Source organism: Coturnix japonica, chromosome 1, assembly GCF_001577835.2.
Source record: "Coturnix japonica isolate 7356 chromosome 1, Coturnix japonica 2.1, whole genome shotgun sequence".
Lineage (NCBI taxonomy): Eukaryota > Metazoa > Chordata > Aves > Galliformes > Phasianidae > Coturnix > Coturnix japonica.
Genome location: NC_029516.1, coordinates 27,732,070 through 27,753,396, shown reverse-complemented (window position 1 = coordinate 27,753,396; position 21,327 = coordinate 27,732,070). Strand labels below are relative to the sequence as shown.

The 21,327-nt window shown below is 43.0% G+C and overlaps 1 protein-coding gene and 1 long non-coding RNA gene across 2 annotated transcripts in view; one reads left to right on the top strand and one right to left on the bottom strand.

Annotated features, from left to right (window-relative positions):
* The window catches only part of ANO6 (anoctamin 6), a 63,384-nt gene extending 62,960 nt beyond the window's left edge, over window positions 1-424 (bottom strand). Inside the window, exon 1 of the mRNA XM_015854917.2 lies at window positions 264-424. Coding sequence (XP_015710403.1) covers window positions 264-363 — 100 coding nt within the window. The 5' untranslated portion in view covers window positions 364-424. The remainder of the gene's footprint in view (window positions 1-263) is intronic.
* Window positions 425-8,287: 7,863 nt separating this feature from the next.
* On the top strand, window positions 8,288-11,731 carry LOC107309806. The gene is made up of 3 exons (XR_001553337.2): window positions 8,288-8,690; window positions 8,948-9,041; window positions 9,142-11,731. It is a non-coding gene; the product is annotated as an uncharacterized LOC107309806 (long non-coding RNA).
* Window positions 11,732-21,327: the final 9,596 nt, after the last annotated feature.

Here is a 21,327-nt window from a genome sequence, read left to right as displayed (position 1 = left end):
GAGCTGCTTCCAGCAGCGGGGTCAGGCTCGGGGGATGCCGAGTGCCGGGGGCGGCAGCGAAAGCGACATTCTGCATCCAGAAAGCGCCGCTGCCGAGCCCTCCCCCCGCGGGAGAGAAGCCGACAGGTACGCACCGTCAGCGCCCTGCAGGCTGCCGGCTGCCGATGCCGTGCGGAGGGACGGAGCAGCACGGACCCCACCGAGTCTCCCACCCCCGCCCCGCAACTTTTCCCTTCGCGCCCCATGGAGAGCCCCGTACTCACCGCTCTCCCCATCCTCCTCGTCCACCTCTTCGTCCACCTCTTCGTCCCCCTCCCCCTCCTCTTCCAGATCCAGGAGCACGTCGGGGTTGTCCGCCTGCATCGCTCCGTACCCCCCTCCCGCCGCCGCCCCGAGCGCTCCCCTTCTGCCCCGGGAGCCCCGCACGGAGCCAGGCGGCGGCGCGGCCCCGGCTACGGGGCGGGGCGGGGCGGCGGGGGCGGCTCGGCACCTGACTTGCGGAATAAAACTCTATAATCCAGAGATGGGTTATAAAGCAAGTATGTTTATTCCAGCGCCGGGTGTAAGGGGGATAGCTCCTCCAAACTTGCACCCCGACTTGTAAAATCGTGACACAGATATAGGTACATCTAATACATAGTCAATGATTTCTCGGAATTCTAATACATAGTCAATGATTTCTCGGAATTCTAATACATAGTCAATAGTTCTTTAGCATGCAGACCCCCTCTTGTCTTTAGCATGAAGACCCCCTCTTGTTCTTATCATGGGGATGAAACTCCTCTTCTGGTATTTTACAATATCTATTCTCCTCCTTGCCTGATGTTGCCCGTGAAGTCTCACTCCTTATCTGCATCCTCCCTGCTCTCCCAGGCCCCTTGTTTCCTTTACTTGTTACCTTTAAGTTTCCTTTACTTATTTCTATTAACTACCTATAAGTTTCCTTTACTTGTTTCTATAAACTACCTTTAACTATCCCCCTTTTAGCCTTTTAGCCCCCCTTTATTCCGAATTCCAACAGCGCATCTGTTTCCTGCTTCACTGTTCACACCTTCCCGACGGCGCTGGGCGGGATCGGCCCTTCCATGCCCAGTGCCCGAAGCCGTTCCGCTGTGGGAAGGCTTTGTGTGTCACCGCTGCGCTCCTGTTTGGCTCCAGCCCTAAGTTGCCCCGAGTGAGGTTCAGGTTTGGTATTAATAAAATTTCTTCTCAGAAGGAGTGATAATGCATTGGAATGAGCTGCCCAGGGGAGTGAAGGACTCACCGTCACTGGATGTGTTCCAGAACCAAGCAAACTTGTCACTGAGTGTCATGGATAGTGGGCATGGTGGTACTGGGTTGGGATTGGTGAGTCACTGAACTCAACATTGCTTGATACTTCTTAACACTGAGGCCCATGCATGTGGAAAAAAATGGAGCATAAATCAATGTGTATTAGCAGAGTTAGTTGGAGAAGGTTGTGGAAGTTGGAAGAGGAAGGCTCAAGGACTGCATAGGATGAAATGCCCACCTCTAGTGCATTATGGACATATTCAACCTGCAGACGTGAGGTTATCCTCATCCCCATCATGGTCTGCAGATACAATATAGAATTCTTCAGCATGCCCTGCTCATTTTGGTCACCGTCAGAGAAAGAGAAGACAAACATCTTCCTATACCTGCACTGTGCAATATGAAGCTGTTCTCTTTCCCTGTGGGCCCTCCCCAGGTGGTTTCTCTTGTAGGATCTTCTTTCATAAGTGATGGGTGGAGAGCAGGGTCTGTGACAGAAGACACAGCTTGTCTTAGAACTGATGTGGGATTTAGCACTCAGATACATGGTAAAGACACCACTGTTGTATCAATTACATGCCTACTATTTTTGTATTTCATGAATAGAAATGGAATTTAAGGCTGCAAGATGCATAAAGATGCACAGAAAAAAGGAACATTTCAAAACCAGGCTACAAGGTGAATTTTTAACTCAGCCCTGCCAAATATACAGGTAGAGTGCAAAGCATCTCCCAGCAGCTACAGAACATAAAGATGGTGCAGGTTTCACCCAGCTCTCAGTCCATGGTGCTGCATTTCATAGACAGCTCTAAGGCAGAGCATTGCTGTTATTGGGAAGGACAATGGGAGCAGTGTGCCTGACATTTCCATACAAGTTTTTGCAAACACAGAGCTGTTTGTTTCTCTTTTTAAACTTCATAACCAATGCGAATATTTCCATGTGTCCTTCTGGCAAAGTCTCAGTGCTTCAGAAACTTGTTTTTGATACTCCTGAAAAATAGGGATATATATATATATATATAGGAAAAAAAGAAAAGCAAATGAAGAGGAAAAAGCAACAGCACCACCCTGCTGCCACCTCCTTGCCAATCGTATAACAACCAAAGATTGCTCAGAGAGATGCACTTACAAAACCTCCAGCCAACTAATAGGTTTGTTCCAAAAGTGAGCAGAAATGAAGGAAAATAGGATAAAGCACGTTGTTCTTCTTTTGCCTTTGGTTCAAGGATGGCTCTTTTCAGTTTTGTTGAAAAAGAATGGGGAGAACAATAAGAATGCTTTAACATTCCTGATAGTGAGATACAGAACTGGAGTCTGTGGAGCCAGTGGAAAAATCGCTTCCACAAGTGATGGTTTGTCTCATGGCAACTGTCCAAACAAGGTCAGGAGGGACTTGGAGAGATTGTTCAGCCCAGTGATGACAAAACCTTGGCACAGCCACCAGGTCTGTAACTGACAGATTTGGTCTGGCACCGGGACCTCTGAGTCACAATGGCAATAAATTTGGCACTAAGCACCAAAAATACATCCTTGGTCCCCAGGCCAGTCTGAATGCATGCAAACATCTGGTGACAAATACTTGCCGTCACGCTCTGCACAGTCCCGGTGAGGATCCTGTAACAGCCTCAGACGAGCTGTTACCAGGGTTTCACTCCTGTCCATACTCTGCCAAAGTCCTTTTGCTGCAGTTGAAGCTCTTTTCTTTTTTCCTTCTCCCAGCATCCATCAAGAACAGCTGGTTGTTGTCCTCCTAGTGATAACATATTCCATATGGGAAACTATCACCTTAATTCCCCTGTAGCTTTTCTCATGTAGGTTACAAAACACTGATGCATGTGCTTTACTCTCTGTAAGAAAGTTGCTGTAAATGTCTCGTATGAGTCTTTATGAAAGGAGAAGGTGACGTTAGTTTAAAACATCTCTGAGTACATTGGCTTTATCCCTCACAATCAATGTCACCGTGATTTCATTCCCTTACACTCCCACTCCCGCATGCTCTCAGGAGCCAAGATGTGTTCAGGCAGTCTGTTTGCAGTCACTTACGTGTAACAGAGGACAAGGTGGTTGTGGAGTCCCCTCCTTGGAAATCTTCAGCTGCTGAGTGACAGAACACTGGAACAGGCTGCCCAGGGGGGTGGTGGAGTCTCCTTCTCTGGAGATATTCAAGACCCACCTGGACGCCGACCTGTGCAACGTGGTGTAGGGAACCTGCTTTGGCAGGGGGGTTGGACTTGATGATCTCTAGAGGTCCCTTCCAACCCCTACAATTCTATGATTCTGTGAGTGGGTGTGGGCCTGGGTGCCCTGCTCTGGGCATCCCTGCTGAGCAGAGTTTGGGACTGGTGGACCCAGAAGTCCCATCTCAACCATTCTGGAAAGGGATACGAGATATCAAGCGCTCGTCACATCTCTTGGGCAATGACAAACTGGTTTTCACACAGGTCTCATACTCTCCAAGTGCCAAAAGTTATTTTGCATCTGAAATTTGCTGACTTGCTTCTCCACAGATTCTGCCTAATGGCCACAGGCTGACAGGGCTGAAAGGAACAGGAATGGCATACATCATGTGCTGTAACCTTGTTTCTATCTTCCTGTTATCAGAGTGCAGGGTCTCCTGCTGAGAAGTGCCCTTTGCTTTGATTTTACAGTAGTGTGGGCCTTCTGGGCTTAACACAGACAGCATTCCTCAATTTTACTGCTGTGGAATATGCCCTTCTTTATGAATATAGCCCTTTTTCACATTGTTCTTCCATTCCTTTTTGCGCTCACACAGCTGTACCCACTCACATTTCTATCATCTTAATATTCCTGTTACAAGCTCGTATCTCTGTACCTCATCTGTTGCCTAGCCCTTTCCCATAAGGTACAGTGCCCAGCAGCAATTGCAGACCAGGTAAGAACTCATACACAGAGAATACAATCGTACCATTTTCAATGTGGTGCTCCTTCTAATATATCACAGAGTGACAATGGTTTTGCAGCTGTATCACCTCATCAACTCATCTTTATATTGCTCTCCACATCAAGTTTTAGACTGAATTCTACAGTGCAGTTGTCAGGTTATTTCCCTGTTTGTACTTTGGCATTTGATTTGCTCCTGAGTCGACACTTGTTGCCCTTACTTTTGCTGTACTTCCTTTGATCAACTCTTTCTCATCTGCGAGGATAACATGGAATTCAGATGTTGCCTTTCACTGTGCCTGCAAAATGCTGAGGGACAAAATGCACTCTGCTTCAACCACAGCCATAGCAGAATAAAGGCCAGGAGCAATAGGAAGGCATACAGGCAGCAAATTTGGAGGACTGGAAAGTTAATTATACTTAAGAAAAAACTTGGAAAGATATCAATGATTGAAATATATTTTATTAAAGCCACTACAGCAAATCCCTGTAAGGTCTTATCTGGAGTACTGTGTCCAGTTCTGGGCTCAGCAGTACAAAAAAGACAGGGATCTCTTGGGAAGAGTCCGTCAGAGAGCCATGAAGATGGCAAAGGGCCTGGAGCATCTCCCCTGAGAAGAAAGGCTAAGTGAACTGGGTCTGTTTAGCCTTGAGAAAAGACTGAGAGGGGACCTGATCCAGGTCTATAAATATCTGAGGTGTGGGGGGCAAAGTGGCAAGGCCAGGCTCTTTTCAGTAGTCTGTAGAGACAGGACAAGGGGAAATGGCCAGAAACTGGAGCATAGGAAGTTCCACACGAATGTGCGCAAGAACTTCTTTACAGTGAGGGTGATGGAACACTGAAACAGGATGCCCAGATATTTGAGACCTGCCAGGATGCCTACCTGTGCGACCTGGCGTAGGGAGCCTGCTTTGGCAGGGGAGTTGGACTCGATGATCTCTAGAGGTCCCTTCCAACCCCTACAATTTTGTGATTCTGTGATTCTGTGAAATCATAACAGAGCAGGCAAAGTATAGGAAAAAAAGCAGCAGACAAATATTGTTGCATGAGTTGTTCTTTTAAGAGATGAAGATCCCAGTAGTCCATCACTGTGGGGTTCATCACAGAATGGAGAATGTAGTGGTCTTCCCATTTTGTATTCTGAGGTAGAATGGAAGAAGTAATTATCCTAGAGACCAAACAAATGATTATTTTGTATTTAATCAAACATGGCACTTTTCAATAACTGCTGGGATATGGTACTTTTGTGCCTGGCAGTGGGTGCATTTTAAAGCATTGCTGAAACAGTTTGCAACTCAGAAACAGAAAAGGAAGTGTTTGAAATGTGTTCTTGGACAGCTTGCAAAGCCTCTGCTCTGCGGTAGAAATAAAATCAAAGAGAAATAACACAGAACAAAACAATATAAAATAAAGCATCCATTCACTGCAAGAAATCCCCATGGGTACAGGAAGTTTTTCAGGAATTTTCTGCATTAAAAGCCAGTTAAAGGAGCACGTACTTTCAGTTCACCAACCCCTGTGTTTCCCAGTACTGTTCAGTTGGTGCTGACAACGTTTTCCAGCCTCAAAAAAGAGGTACTGTGGAGAGCTCTGAGTTCATCTTGTTTCATCAGGTCCTTGTGTTTGTTTCGTTGTGATTCAAAGATAGGCAGAGCAATGAGGCATTACGGGAAATTAAACTTATCCAGGCCCTGTACAGCTGCAGGTTTTCTCTTTAATTTGGTCATGTTTCCAATTGTATGTAATCCCACCAATCTTCTTATTTCACTCTCTTGCACACAGCCTTCAGTCTGAGATGACAACTTCAGTCTCTCTTGCCCTCTATTGAAGTGAATTGGTAATAACAGTTGCCAATAAAATGTGAGCTGTAATGCATATAAGAGGATATAAATAATTGATCTCAGCCCACTGATGTGTGTAATTACTTTATATGGAAGGCTCGTAAGTGTTGCCAAATCTTCTGCTGGCTCCTACCTATGTGTTCATGCTACCTTCTTTCACAGGCTGTCCACAGAATGGTAATTATATGGAAAACAGTCTGATGTTTTTGACGTGTTTAATACAAAGCTTTTAGTTCTTAGGAAACATCTATCCATGACCAATGTGTATCTTGGAATAACAGACCGAGAGTTCAGATAGTTGTATTTTTACAAAGAAATGTCTGAACTCCAACAGTTCAGGATATTTAAGCTTCATGGAGTTCATGAGGTTGTTTAACCAAGTGAATTATGAACAATTAAATACATCCATTTTGTTTGCAATTTACTGTACTAGTTTTATAGCATTTTAATGGCACTTACAAAACACAGGTTAGTCCCATGTCTGCGTAGATATCCCAAAGTTATAAGAAGTGACTCCAGTAAATCTTACTCATCAATCAGAAGAGAACACATTCTCCATTATCCTGGCTTACCCCACGAGCCTTCACTACACCATAAACTTCACTACAGGTGGGTGGTGTGCAAGTACAGATATTCCATTAAAAACTGAAGGGAGGGGAAGGAAGAAGAATTCTGAAATCAGCCCCTTCAGTTAGATAAAGGAAGAGCCAATTTCAAAATAGTTCACAGTACTTTTAAGGATAATTTGGCTCTATGCTGTGGCCATGAAACAATCTTAAAATTACTTGTCAACAATGGTATCCTGCAGAGATAGAATAGGACCTTCTGGCTTTAATGAAAAACCTGGCAATCAAGCTTCCTATGTCTTTACTTGTAGCTGGAAGCATGAATATAAATGCACAAGTGAATGCTTAGTAACAGTTTGATTCGTGTTTGTGATGCTGATGCTCAGTAGTTCCTCCCGTCAGGTGCTGTAGGTGGCCTTTTGTAGAGAGGGGCTCCAAGCTCCTTTGGCTCTTTCTGCTATTTCTGGGGGGTTCTGCTGCAGCTGCTCTTAATTTGCAGTGGTTCTTAATCTAACCTGCAGCAACATCCACATCACTGGGTTGTTCTGCTGTTAGGTGCTCCTTGCCTGTGATCATGTAACCGCGTACATCAGTAGACTCCACAGTTCATGATACGAGAGTATTCTGTGACAGCTGGGTTTAAATGCTTGTCCAAGACCTGCAGGAGCATGTGTCTGTATGAACTCTCCTTCCTCTGTTCTGCAAAATAAACGATCTTGTCAGTCCTTCCTCTTCCACTCTGCTGTGGTTGAACCCCAGTGCTCTTCCCCTTTATTCCAGAAGTGATTTTGACAGGCAGGTGAGGAGAGACCTGAAAGAGATGGAAGGAGGGGTACTTCTGGAAATGCTGGCTTTGAGCCCTAGTAGAGATATGCTCAGCAAAGCCTCTGTATTCCACTTGAAAGAGAAATTGATCCTTTTTTATGTATCTTCCATGCCCTAGAAAATGTAAAATAGATAAACATTCTTTCTTAGTACTGTGAAGCATTTCAAAAATATCTAAGTACACTCATGTAAATACTCTCTGTATATACATATATACAGAGTGAGATTTTCTTAACATCAAGGTATCAGTCAGCTTTAAGGAGCTGTTTTCTGTTTTCTTTGTGTCTCTTTTGTAATTTATTTTCCATCAAAAAGTAGATTCTGTGAGCCTTAAGATGTTAGGTAGGATTGATACCACAGAATCACAGAATGGCAGGGACCTCAAGGTCCATGAGCACATCCTCTGCTCAGCAGGGACACCCAGAGCAGGGTGTCCAGGCCCACATCCAGGCAGCTGCTAAAGATTTCTGCAAGAGACTCCAAAACATCTCTGGGCAACCTGTGCCAGTGCTCTGTCACCTGCACAGCACAGTCCCTGGTGCTCAGAGGGATCGTCCCTCATTCCTGTTTGTGCCCAGTGCCTCCTGTCCTGGCATTGAGCACTACTGACAAGAGCTCATTTCCCTCTCTGTATCTGCCCTTCATGTATTTATGAACACTGATGAGATCCCTCTGAGCCTCCTTTTCTCTAGGCTGAGCAACAAGCTCTCTCAGCCTCTCCTTTCCTTTTTCCTCCTGTCCTTTGTCATTTTGGCTCTGACTTGGACTCTCCCCACTGTGTCCAGGTTTCTCATGCTGGAAGGTCCCAGAACTGGGTCCAGCTCTCCACTGACAGCCTCATGGTACAAGGGAAGGGTGATCTCCCTTGACCTGCTGCTGATGCTTTCCTTGTGCAGCCCAAGTCATCGTCATCCTCCTGTGCAGCAGGGGCACCTGACTGGCTCTCTTTCATATCAGACACAAGTAGGAACGTACCCAGTTTACTAATTTCTCAAGGTAAGATAGGACCACAGACTTAATTAACCTTCCTTTTTCCTTGTGTTTGACAAGTACTCTGATTTTAAAGCAAGGATTTGGATATGTTTCTTTCTGCATCTTGTCACTTCGGGTTCCTCAGCACAGGCAGGAACTCAGCGCTTTTGGCGCCTGGGATCTGATTTTGTTACAGTTTCCTCCTTTGGCCACTTTCCAGAAAATCACCTAGGAAACCCAAGTATCAGTTTCCATGGTCACTTCTATTGCATAGCGTATTGGTACCAGGAAACACACAAGCTTTTTGCCTGAGTAAGTTAAGTATGATGAGACTCAAAGAGCTGAATTCTGACCTTTCTTCATCTCTGAAATCCCCAGTGAGATCACTGGAGCTGCAGAGTGTGAACAAGGGCAGGATGTGGCTTTCCATGAATATGCTCACACCAGAATGATGAAATGACACCTACAAATGCATTGCTTTTGCTATACTACCGACCCAGAGAAACTCAAGAGTGAGCTAAACAAGAATAAAATGGAATCAATGGAATCCTGTTCTCTCCCCAACCCAGGTGCATAAGAATTGATGAGCAAGAAAGCATTCACCTGGTGTTTGATGTGAAAAGCACACACTGGAACACAAAAGCAGCGACAGCAGGTTAAATGGTAAGTATGACTGCATCAGCATCTTGTATTTAGAGGTGGCTTGGAGATGGCTGTGGAAAAAGTATAGGCAATAATGTGCGTTATTATTCCTGGCTGTCAGGTTCCTGATGGCCAGTGGGGGATCAAAGGCCAATCATCTGGATGGGGAGCCAGCTGACTTCCTCTGAGAGGCAAAAAAATGTTCCAGAGAGATATGTGAAGACCTGAAGTTCCTTCTATTTACCATTGTAAACACTGCAACCAAAGCATCTTCATGTCAGATATTGTATTCAGTCTGGGAGGAATATAGCACATCCATAAAGCTTTTAAGTAGATCGATCTTTTCCAGATGAAGGTTATCACCTTTTCCCTTCCATCTCAAAGCTACTGTCTTTCTCGAAAGTGCCATACTCACAAAGTTTGTTACAGAAACAAGGTAACTAACCCAAGATACTGATGAACCAATACATCATAAAATGATCGAGGACATACCGTGATCCTGCAAAGTATCAGAAAATCTATTTCATTTACAGGTGAGACCAGTCATAAGTGAATCTTTTACACCAAATCACTACAGCTCTTTCTTCCTCATTTCTACTTTTCTTAACCTTCCATTCTGAAGCAAAATTCTTAGAGGAACAGTAGATCCAAAGTCAAATACCACAAGAACATTTTCCAACAGATTTGGTGTTTCAGTAGTGGGATGTGAATGGAGCCAGGCCACTGCCAAAGCACAGAAGGCTATGAACAGATTTGAGCTATTTTTTCCCATTTTTCTGATGCATACAGAAACTAAGTTGTATAATTCCTTGGCCACTTCAAAAACATTCTAAATCATAGCACTCAGGCAATAACATTCAGATTGTTTGGGGGTATGCTCTATTCATGCTGGACAGCCCATTAAACGTGCTAAGTCTTACAGCAGTGCATTCATGGAAGTTGACGTTCCTTGATTAGTCAGTTTCCCATTACATGATACCCTTACAGAGCACCTAAGGTAATTTTACAATCTTCTTACTGCCATCAGGGGCTTTCTTTCTCTTGAAAGCAGATGATGGTGCTCAGTAACTACAGCTCAAGTGAAGTGCTCACTTCTGCATTGATCACTTTTGTGTGTACCCCACAGAGCTTTGGATAGAGTTACAGCATTTTACTGTTAACAGGCAAGGGGAAAATCAACTTTGCTTACATTGAAATACAGGCTCCCTTCAGAACCTTCTGTCTACACCTTCATAACCTGCATTTTTTTGCAATGCCACCAGCATAGCTCAGTACTATATAAATTATGAAGTTTAGTTACTGATACAGTCAACTCTATGGACATAATGGCATAGCCTTCATCCTACCATGTTTGCAGTAAGGGCTGGATGTGCCTCTGGACTTCCAAGAGTTTGTGTCGCTCATAGTGATTTTATTTTGAGGAGTGATGCACTCTGATTGCCCTATGCATTAAATATCCCAGCAAAGTTTGATACTGGGCCAGGCTCCTTTATTTACTTTGCTGGGAGATTAACTTCTTTCTAATTATACAGCCCTATGCTGCAAACATCTGTTTCTCTTAACTAGACAAGACTAATATTCATTCTGTTAAAGAAGTAAATTTCTGCTAAATTTCTTTCTAATAATCCTCTATTTTCTGGTGGAGGAACTTGGCTTGGCTGTAGTACTGTGCCCTATTAAACTATTTGTTACTCTTTGTAAAAAGACATTAAAAATAATTGAACAACTAGAAATGCATGCAATACTGATTAAGAAGAACTTAGGAGATGCCAGAAGGTTGGCTGTCTGCACATTTTTGATGGGTTTACCTGGTACAGATACCTTAGTTTCACATGGAACAGCATTACATTACTTTTTTTCCCCATTGATTGTATCCAATCCACATTTGGTCAGGAATCAAGCCTTAGCTAGCTACAAGAGAACTCTAAATCTCCATAAAGGAAACCTTATGAATAAGTGCTTGTGACAGAGCTTCTTTGGAGGAGTGTTAGAGTTGAACCCAAAAGAACCTTGGGTAAAACCATTCCTGCACAACAGTCATGGTACACGCAGGACAGCAGAGCTACAGCAGAGCACTGAGAAGTTTCTTATCTGAGTAACTCTTTCATTCTGTTTGGTGAAGGAAGGGAGAGACCCTTGGAGAAAATGGGATTTTATAACATGACAGTAGGTTGGGCCATAATGAGCTGCAAAGGACTTTTCAATCTTGAGATCCCTGACCTTACCATTTATAAGTCTTTTTTTCAACAGTTACCCTTTTGTGTCTATTATACAAACCAGTTTTGATTATCCATACAGCATTCACATCATTTACAATACAGAAGGAGACTTCTATAAGGAGTTAGACTTGATGATAGTTATGAGTCCCTTCTAACTCAGAATGTTCTGTGATTCTACAAAAGAATTTCCCTGTTTCTGTGAGTGATGGATCTCACTTGCTGGAATACCACAGAATACACTGTAACCACTTCTATTCTCAGCCACTGAAAACTGATGTCTTGCTCCACTTCCCACTTGGGAACAGTCCTATCTGGTAAATGGGGAAGAGCCTCGTATCAGATAAAGGTCTCCTCTGGTCAGAAAGGGAACTAACTGACTTGCAGAGCCACGTCCAGCTCCACGCCTGGCATTCCCAAGCTGGCTGTAATTTCTGCCTTTCAGTAACATGATATAATATTTTGTTCTGGTTTTACATTTCTTTTTGTTGAAGGAGAATATTTCTGGCTTTGTCGTTTGACCTTTCAACTTTGATATATTCAGTCAGTACAAGAAGTTTTCTCTAGGAACCTCAGACCTTTGTAAAGATCAAATCTTGAAGTCAGAATTTCATTCTGTAAAAGAAGGATTCAGCAGGGGTTAGGTTGCATTAGCCCAGGGCTTGTACAAAATATCCTTGTAGCTGCTGGCCATAACAGCTGTCTTTCATTTGAAGTTAAATGTAAGAAACAGAAAAGCTCCTTCATGGAATTAGATAGCTGAAACAGAACCAGCCATTGCCAGGAACATAGTAATAGACACCATTATAACACTCCAAGATAAAAGAGAATGCTTTATTTGGGCTGATTACAAAGGCGTGGGCAGTGTGGTGAGCCCAGGCTGGAAGAAAAGCAGTGAAACCATCACTGGTTAACAGAGAAAGCAAAGGGATAACCAGACTAAGCATGAGGCATGTGGTCTTATAGGAAGCCCACAGATAGAGATGTCTTTCTGTGTAATCTCTGGTGAAACAATTTTGAAACCGAAAGTGTTTGCATTTATCTGATGGCTTCTTTATTTAGTCCTTGAATGCTAATAGTATGGAAGTCAGAAAACAAAGATGACTTCAGCATCGATTTTTCTGCTTGGTTGGAAGCAATTATTGGAATTGAAAATTCCAATAAGGCCCCAAACACTGAATAACAGTTTGTATCCCAAAAGAAAACACTGCTCTTGGCAGAAGCCTGTTGTAACCCCGGTGGGTTGGGTGGGCCATGGAAGCATCATGGTAGGCCAGTCAGTCCAAGGTTAGATTCTCCTTTTAGACTGCTAGATTTCATTCCTGTACAGCATCTCAAGCTCCCCTGAGGAAAGCATCTTCCTGTATATTCTGCAAAGCTTCCTTCTGTTTTCCCTAGATGAGAAAAATCTTCTTTTCCTGAGAGGTCAAGGGGCCAGCATCTGTGGAGCAGCCTTTTGGCTGCACTGGTCAAAGTTTACAGAGATTCTGCACACTGCAATGAATAAGAAAGGAAACAGCAATTGCAGCAGAAGGCCTTCAGCCATTTGTGCAGATAAAATGAGTCACCAGGGGAAAGTGTATATTAAAGTAAAAGAAGGTAGGAAGCTTAAGCCTGGAAGCAGAGACCAGCAGCTCCTGTGAAGTTTGTTTGTGCATTCATTAGCCTGATCGTTGTGGGACTGGTTAGTTCTTCAGTGAATTTCCATTTCCTAGAGCTCTTTGAAATATTCTGTAGTTGCATCCATGCCTGGAAATTCAGGCTGGACTTAGTATTTTAAATGTATTTGTTGTATCTGGAGTACAGAAAATGGAAAGAAGATGCTGACACCGCAGGGTACAGATGGAAAGCAAAGCAAAAAGATAATTTTCTAAACATATGTTTTCATTAAGAATGAATTACCAGATGGTTCTGGCTGCTTTAGTTCGGGCCAGTGGTAGGACACCCTCAGAAATTCAGAGGAGAGATCCTACTTCTTGTGAATAGAAAGATAAGAGCTTAGTAAATCACAGATCACATAATGACCCAGGTTGGAAGGGACCTCAAGGATCACAAAGCTCCAAGCCCCCTGCCCGGTAGGGCCACCGAACTTCCACGTTTACTAGATCAGGTTGCCCAGGGCCCCATCCAACCTGGCCTTGAACACCTCCAGGGACGGGGCACCCACAACTTCCCTGGGCAGCCTGTTCCAGGGCCTAACCACTCTCCTAGTAAAGAACTTCCCCCTAACATCCGACCTAAATCTTCCCTCTTTCAACTTAAAACCATTTCCCCTTGTCCTGCTATTATCAGCCCTTTCAAAGTGTTTACTCCCCTCCTGATTATTGGTACCCTTCAGGTACTGAAAGGCTGCAATGAGGTCACCCCACAGTCTTCTTTTCTCCAGGCTGAACAAGCCCAGCTCCCTCAGCCTGTCCTCGTAGGGCAGGTGCTCCAGCCCCCTGACCATCTTCGTGGCCCTCCTCTGTACCCTTTCCAACAGCTCTTTGTCTTTCTTGTACTGAGGGCTCCATACCTGGACACAGCACTCCAGATGGGGCCTCACAAGAGCCGAGTAGAGAGGGACATTCACCTCCCTACCCCTGCTCACCTGACATACATGGAGGTAGCTGCCCTATCTCTGGATTTGTTGGGAAAGTTACAGCTGCTCAGTATGTACACATGTATCTGTAATCTAGGAATAAACTTAAATTGCTACTGTGAGTAACTAAAAAGACCAACCTAATACAAATATAACGTTTTAGCAATAAAATTAATAGTACCAAGTTGACTTGAACACAATACAAGAAAGAGTGCGCTGTTATTTTGTCTGGCACTTCTTAGTTTCCTGGTTCTGTTGTGCAGGAGCCAGGCTAGCAGGGCCTGATTTTCACTGCTGTATTTAGCAATACGTGGCTGTCATGCTAGTTCCATTAAACACACAGTCACTCATGCGTGCCCAGCACAGGCACTAATAGCCACTTAACTAAAGTCACTTTTAGCCGTAATTTATAGGTAGCCCTAGGGTAGCTCATTAGTTCTCTCTCACTGCTATTTATACACACAGCAGCTCAGTGAAAGATCTGGGGATTGTTTCCAGCTACCTGGAAGTAGAGTTCGAGCAAGGCAGAACGAAGGGCTCAGCCGGCGGGTGGCAGCACGGGCTCGGGCTGATAAAGCAGGCAGGCGAAAGCACCGAGAGCTTGTGATACTAACGGGCTGCTCTTGGAAACGCTACGGAACGCAGCCGGCCGTGCGGTCTTTCTCTAGGAAAATATATATTTAATCTCCGTTTTAAAACTCCGGGGGCTTTTTGACAGTTCAGCAACATCACACATCTGTTGGCACTGATGTAAATTTGACCACACAGCATCAAACATCTTATATGGTTTACAACCTCATGCATGCATGCTGTACTGGAACATACTGATTTAGATCTCTTGTATGTAAGTCTTTTTTCTGGAAATAACATTGAACTCAGAATGAAAAATGATATTTTTTCCCCCGTGAAGAACAAGAATGGAACACAAAAGTGCCAGTCACATTTTGGCTCCCAAATATTATTCCAGTGCTTCGTACGTGATTTTCAAAGGAAAGGAAAGCATTCACTGGCACAAATGATCTTACAGTACAGAAAATACAGGTTTGCTGAGCCAGCTGGTGGGGTGACACACTCAGCAATAGTGTTGTCCACCTCCTGAGTATCTGACAAACAGATTCGTGGAGAATTGTCCCTAAATAGGACATGGGGAATCCTCTCCTGACATGTGTGCTGGAAGCAGACTTACCACAAGGAGAAGCTGGCCTGGTGCTGTGGACTGTTGGGCCACTGTGAATTTCAGTACAGCTGAGGAGGAACAGGTGGGTAAAGAAGAGGCTGCCAGGGAGCGTATGGTAATTTCTTGAGTTTCATTCACTGTTAGAAACCCCCATTCCGACACAGGCATCCTGCTGAAGCAAAGTCTTTCTGCATTCCTCTGGGCAGAAAAACAGAAGCCATGAAGCCTCAGTTTGCCATACCCACCACCACCAGTCCCTGGAAGTCTCCCTCCTGTTCTCTGCCACGCCAGTTTTTGCCCCTTTAGGAAGGAGGGGTTGGAGCTTCATGATACTTGAGGACCCTCCCAATCCAGGTCATTCTGTGATTCTGTGAGACCTCAGGTTCAGACAGAAAAGTGGCTGCTTGCAGTGCTGGTAGGTAGGTAGGTAGGTAGGTAGGTAGGTAGGTAGGTAGGTAGGCAGTGTAGGTGGATTTCACAGAGCCACAGGGAACTTCCAGAGCATAGTCACCAAGTTGATGTAATGAGATGAACCGCTGTAGAAACTTACCCTCAGCAGAGGCAAGGGAAGTAGGTCTAAGCAATAGCATTTGGAGACTTTACTCATTTGTTTGCTTCCAAATGCAAAAGCTGAGTTTTGACCATGAATCCAGTGTCTAGGTTGATGTTCTTTGTGCTTACCAAACACCTCAGTACAAGCAGTTACCTTAATTAGGAGAAGATATAGGGTCCATGTTGCCGATCATAGCACTTTGGAAATAATCTCCAAGAGTCCTGAGTGCTGAAGTGAAGTAACCATATTCAGTGTTTTATATTTCACAGTCTTCCTCCTCAGCTACACGAAGAAATGTTATCTCTGTCTTCACTGGGACAGACTGGCACTTAATCTGACTCACTTGTCTGCAAATCCGTTTGTAAATAAAATGAATTCAGACAGCATGCAAGCATTATGCAGGAGCAATTCAGATCTTTGTTTATGTCTACAGGGGAAATTATGTTTCAAGAGCTATAAAAGAAGAGTTAGTGATGTTCCACTTTCTCATGTTGTCCTTCAGAACCCAAGTAAGGCTTCCCTTGAACACAGTAAAAAACAGATTAGATATTGGCATGATTTTGCTTAGAGTGTGGAAGTAAGGCACCCTCCTTGCACTTAACCAGATGGGAAGGTATCTATTGTTACATATTTCACACTAGGAATAGAAGATCAATTTCCAATCATTCTAGAGTAAAGTTCTGAGGATCTTTACAGGCCTGATGCTGGAGTATTTATTCTTCACCTTTCCATTGCTTTTACTTCAGTTCTATCCAAACAAATAACTCTTGGTCGCCTCTATTCTTGGTAACATTTGTGGGCAGAGCTCTTGCTAACACTGCTGTATTGAAAAACTGCTGTTAGTAAGGATGCCCATGCACTATTTTTGAGAAATCACCTTCTTCCTGTAACAAATCAAGCTATTAGAAGACAAGGAGGGCATTGGTGATTTCATCAATTACACTGTAACCTTCTGCAGACACAAGGTTTGGGTTACACTTGTATCCTTTGGCGGATGCAAGGTTTGGGTCACACTTGTATCTTTGATTATTAAGAGTCAAGTTTAAGTTGAGACAGCCTTGCAGTACCCACTCTTCACCAATCAACGAATGCAGCCCAGGATTTCGGTGGCAGCTGGGAGACAAACCTGGCTGCAACCTCGAATGGTTCCTTGCCAGCTGACTTGTCTGTTGGCACCAGTTTGCAGCCTTGTGCGAAGGCTATTGCTGGAAACACATTTACTGTGCTCTGTCATTGCAAAAGTATGTAACAGGATAATGGGTTATCAGTCTATTTTTCTTCTGTCATCTTTGTCAGGTAGAAGATAGTACCATGTCTGCTGTTGAACTATTGTAAAATGGCATGTGTTATTAATCTAAGTATAGTACTATGAAAATGTACATTAGACACTACATCATTCACAAAGAAGGCTTCCTACAGAGCCGGGCTTTTGTGTGCTTCTGGCTTTTGCATCCCTTTTCAGTTCTCTATATCACCAGAAGTGAGACACGCCACCTCTGATCAGATCTGTTTTGGACTTTGAGAGCAGTGACAGTACTGCTTTGACTGCAGCGACTGAGAAACATTTCAGCTAAAAGCTGAGTGATACATGAAGTAATACATTCTTGGTATTAATATTCACAGAGTAAAAGCTTCAAGATCCAAGATATACAGTAATGTATGTTCTCCAGAGTGTGCTCTGGTTGCACACTTTGCTAGATCTCTCTCACTTATTTGCATCAGTGTAAATCCAGGTAAGCTATGTTTTTGGGATTTACAGTAAAGCAAGATAGAATAACATCCAGCTAGGTGAGTTTTATTAGCAGTAGTAGCAGTATAAACACATCCAGGAGTTATTCATTTCCAGAGAGAGAAAACACACAATAAGAAATGAAGTTGGCTGATCAGAGCTCTATCCATCATATTCAGAGGATCCAAAGATTCATCATTTTCAGAATAACCTGAAGATGTTATCTTTTCCTATAACTACTGCATGATTTGCACTAAGCATCAGGAGATATGCAGTCTGATCCAGACGGCCAAAAATGAGAGCACAGATTCCTATTGAATTGATGTATCTCAAATCTGTTACCTGAAATCACACCTGAAAAGTGATCTAGAAAAGTTCAGTGATGAAGCATAAAGCAGTCTAAGACTAATTGGTGAAAAACATGGAAAAGACAGCCCTTTACTTGCCTCTTGAAATAAGGCATACATATTTTGTTCAGTATCTCATAATCTCATATACCACTCATTTAAGAACTGAGAGAAGGTTTCAGGTCTTCCTTTTAGTTTATGTTAAACCAATTCATGATTTAATGCACAGTGTTTCCTTGATTATTTCACTTGTTGATCAAAATTACTTGTGACTTCTAAGCATTTTATTTATACAATAATTGCTTTGATTTTCATTAAGCTTGATTCATGGATGGACTGTTTCATTGTAGTTAGTTTGCCTAAAGTTGGATTTATTTCATTCAGATTTTAAATGATTTTGAACTGCTGGCTTAATAATGTTCAATAAAAAGACTCAAATCCTACAGTATTGTTTCCTTTCATGGTTACAACATTCGTTCACCAGCTATGGATGACCTGAAAGAATCTCTGATGATGAACTTGAAAGTCCTGTTTTTCTTCAGATCTGGTTGTTGCTGGGCACTTGGCTCACACTGTGGTGGGAAACAGGCACCTGTCCTGGCTGTCAGAGCATTGTCCTCTTTCACAGATGAAGGAAGTTGGTCTTCCAAGCACCTGAGTCAAATTAAAAAGTGGAACACATTCCTAAGTCAGGGAATCTGTTCTGAAAATATTACATTCCTTTCACTCAGTGCTGACAAAATAAACTCTCTGAAGTCAGGCATATATTTCCCCAGATTTTGTTCCTGCAATAGATCTACATTTCTGCCCAAGAAGGTGGTTTAGCAGAGCCTCTCCTTGCTAGCTTCATAGCCCTGGTGGATGTGTTGAGGCAGCCTGCTGGTGCACTGGTACTGGAACATGCCAGGTTCAGACATGCAGGGATTCTCTGTGCAAAGCTGTGAGCAACACCAGACTGGGAAATCAGAGTATTTGAGTTTTATGAGCTTTCCTTCTCTACTAATGAACACTGAAGATTTAAAACACAGAGAACCAAAAAGAAAAGAAAAAAATCATTTAACATTAATAGTTTATATTTAAAATGTTATTATATTTTATGATATTTTAATGATTAATGATTAAATGAAATGTTCTATTTCTAACTTTAAAAAATGGAGAACGATCACAGAAGTCTTCTTTCATAGGCAGAAAATAAGAAAGTCAGGAACGTTCACCCTTTTTCATTCTATAGCGGTTACCAGTTGTCCAGGCCTGGCAGGCCATGAAATGTGGACAAGTTCACTGCTCATCCTTAGAAACACAACTGCCATGAGCTCCGTGCAATGTTGCTTTTTGTGCTGGACAGGGAGGTCTCCACCTTACCCCTCCTGTCCCTCTGCAGCCCTTGTGCATGCTGGGGCAGTCTCCCTCACCATAAGCAGCAGCAGCAGTGAGTGGTGATGGTGGTCAGCTTAGGGCTAGGGCAGGCAGCCAGACATGGGGCATAGGCTTTTGCTCCATAGCCAAAGGTTTTTTTTTTAATCTTTGTCCTGTTGCACATTATTACTGCTCAAAAAAAAGTTTTATTTTAGGAGTGTCCCTTTGCTTCTTTCAGAAAGCTCACCAAATCACTATGTGCATCTACGTTTTACTTCTCCTAACAATACAAAATGGAGATGATAACATAAGATCCTTATCCAGAAATAGAATCCAATACAGGGCAATTTCAAATAGAGTGTTAAGCACTTCTGGGCTTACACTTGTATAACCACAAAAAGAAGTTGAATAAATATTAAATAAGCTATTGAGCTGCTGATCTCTGTTGCTCCTAAACAATATTTATGCACTTACTTTCCTTAGAGCTTTCATATTAAAAGGAATGTTGGAGTCAAGAAGGCTCAGTCTCACACCGGTTCATGGTTTAGCATGTGTTATCACTTAGCTTCAGGAATCAGATGTAACATCATTTGCAAAAACAAGCATCTCAGGGCAAAACTGGAAGTGAGAAATCTCATTCACCTTCCAATAAGACTGTCATGAACTGATCTGCCAGTGCTGGAATCACAGCCACTGAATGCATAAACTGTTTGCTTCTCATATGCAAATATTCTCTTGCTTGATCTGAGAGATTAAGAGAGGCTCTCTACATGTAGGTTTTTCAAGGTCCAAGATTAATGAGAAATTCTGATTAATATTATTGGCTAGCTATGACATTTAACACACATTAATGTAATTGATCATTTAGGGCATGTAGGTAAATTATGGTGATTATAACACAAGGACGCATTGCAAAGTTATTTCATACATGGGGGATTTTCAAAGTCCCACATGATGACATTGATATAGTGCTACTACTCTGTTATAATCTTTGTATATTATTTAAGTGTAACAAATACTTCATTCATTGCCTGCCCTAAACTTTGCATTTGGTGACATTCTTGCTGCTGTGTTAATATCGGGTCTATTAAGCTGGACCTCATGGTCCATTACCCTTTCTTTAGGCCTGACCCCATGAAGTTTAAGGGTCTTGAGCACAGTGTGAAAAAGCAAAAGGTTTCACTCTCACCCAAGGAGCTCATTAGGACTTTATAGAAACACAAAAAATACTCACACAGTACCAACATTTGCACTGAGGGATACTCACCAGACAAACAGCCTGGTGTCAGGAGGAGCTCATTGTTCTCTTTTTCCAGGCCTGCACACCAATTTAGCAAGCTAGCTAAAGGGATCGCTCATTTGTAATCCAGCATTTCAGTCTTTGTAGGAGAGATTCATTTGCCAGCATCTTTTAACTTTGCTTCCTTGAAATTCCATTTCCACTCAGAATGGTACTTTTGAAAGCACTGAAATCCATCGGGTAGGATGGCACTTACAAAACACTATAGCAACATTCGGAGGCTGTCATTGTTTGTCGTTGCTATTTCAAGGCAAGTAAACAGTAATTCAGAGGATGCTCTTAAAAGGCTTCTCTGCAAATCCCTTATTGACTAAGGGCCAGGCTTTGCGCTGCATACCTGCCTTGAATACTGCTTCCTGAATTTCAGCTGAGTTGCTGAAGGAACAGGATACTACAAAAGATGTGTAAGGCTGTCGGAATCCAACCCTAACTACTGTAAGAATAAACTGCGCTCCCACCATTGATCAAGAAATTTTCTCTGCTTGGGCCACAGTCCATCTGTTACTCTACCTGTCTCTACAAAGTTTCAGCATCCTGGAAAAGGCCCCAGGAATCCTTACAGGACAATAACAGCTCATCATGGGTTCGAGTTCAGAATAAAACATCTCCCTCTATAAGACACTGGGTTGCTAAGGCTTTTGCAGTACTCAGCCTCTGAGCATAACAATATATGTAGTGATTCAATCATATTTTGAAATGATTTTTGAATCATGGTGTTTTCTTTGAAAGCCAGTGCTCATGGCCTTGGGCAGTAGCAGGCAGCTCAGTGGGTGGCAGCCTTTAGCATCATATTTAGAATGTAGATACTTTTTTAAAGAGAGTTATAAAAAGCCAGAGACTCACTCTGCATCAAATCCAATGGGATTTTTATATTTCATGGAAATGGGAAAGTTCTGTAGGTAATTTTGCCTGGCATATATTGGTTTTAATACTTTGTCATAAGGCATCTTTCCATCAGGAGAACTTTGGATTCCTGGTGACTGCCCATATTCAGGGTGTAAGAAAAGGACAGTTGGCACTAAGATAGCTTACAAATTTGCTGCTGGCC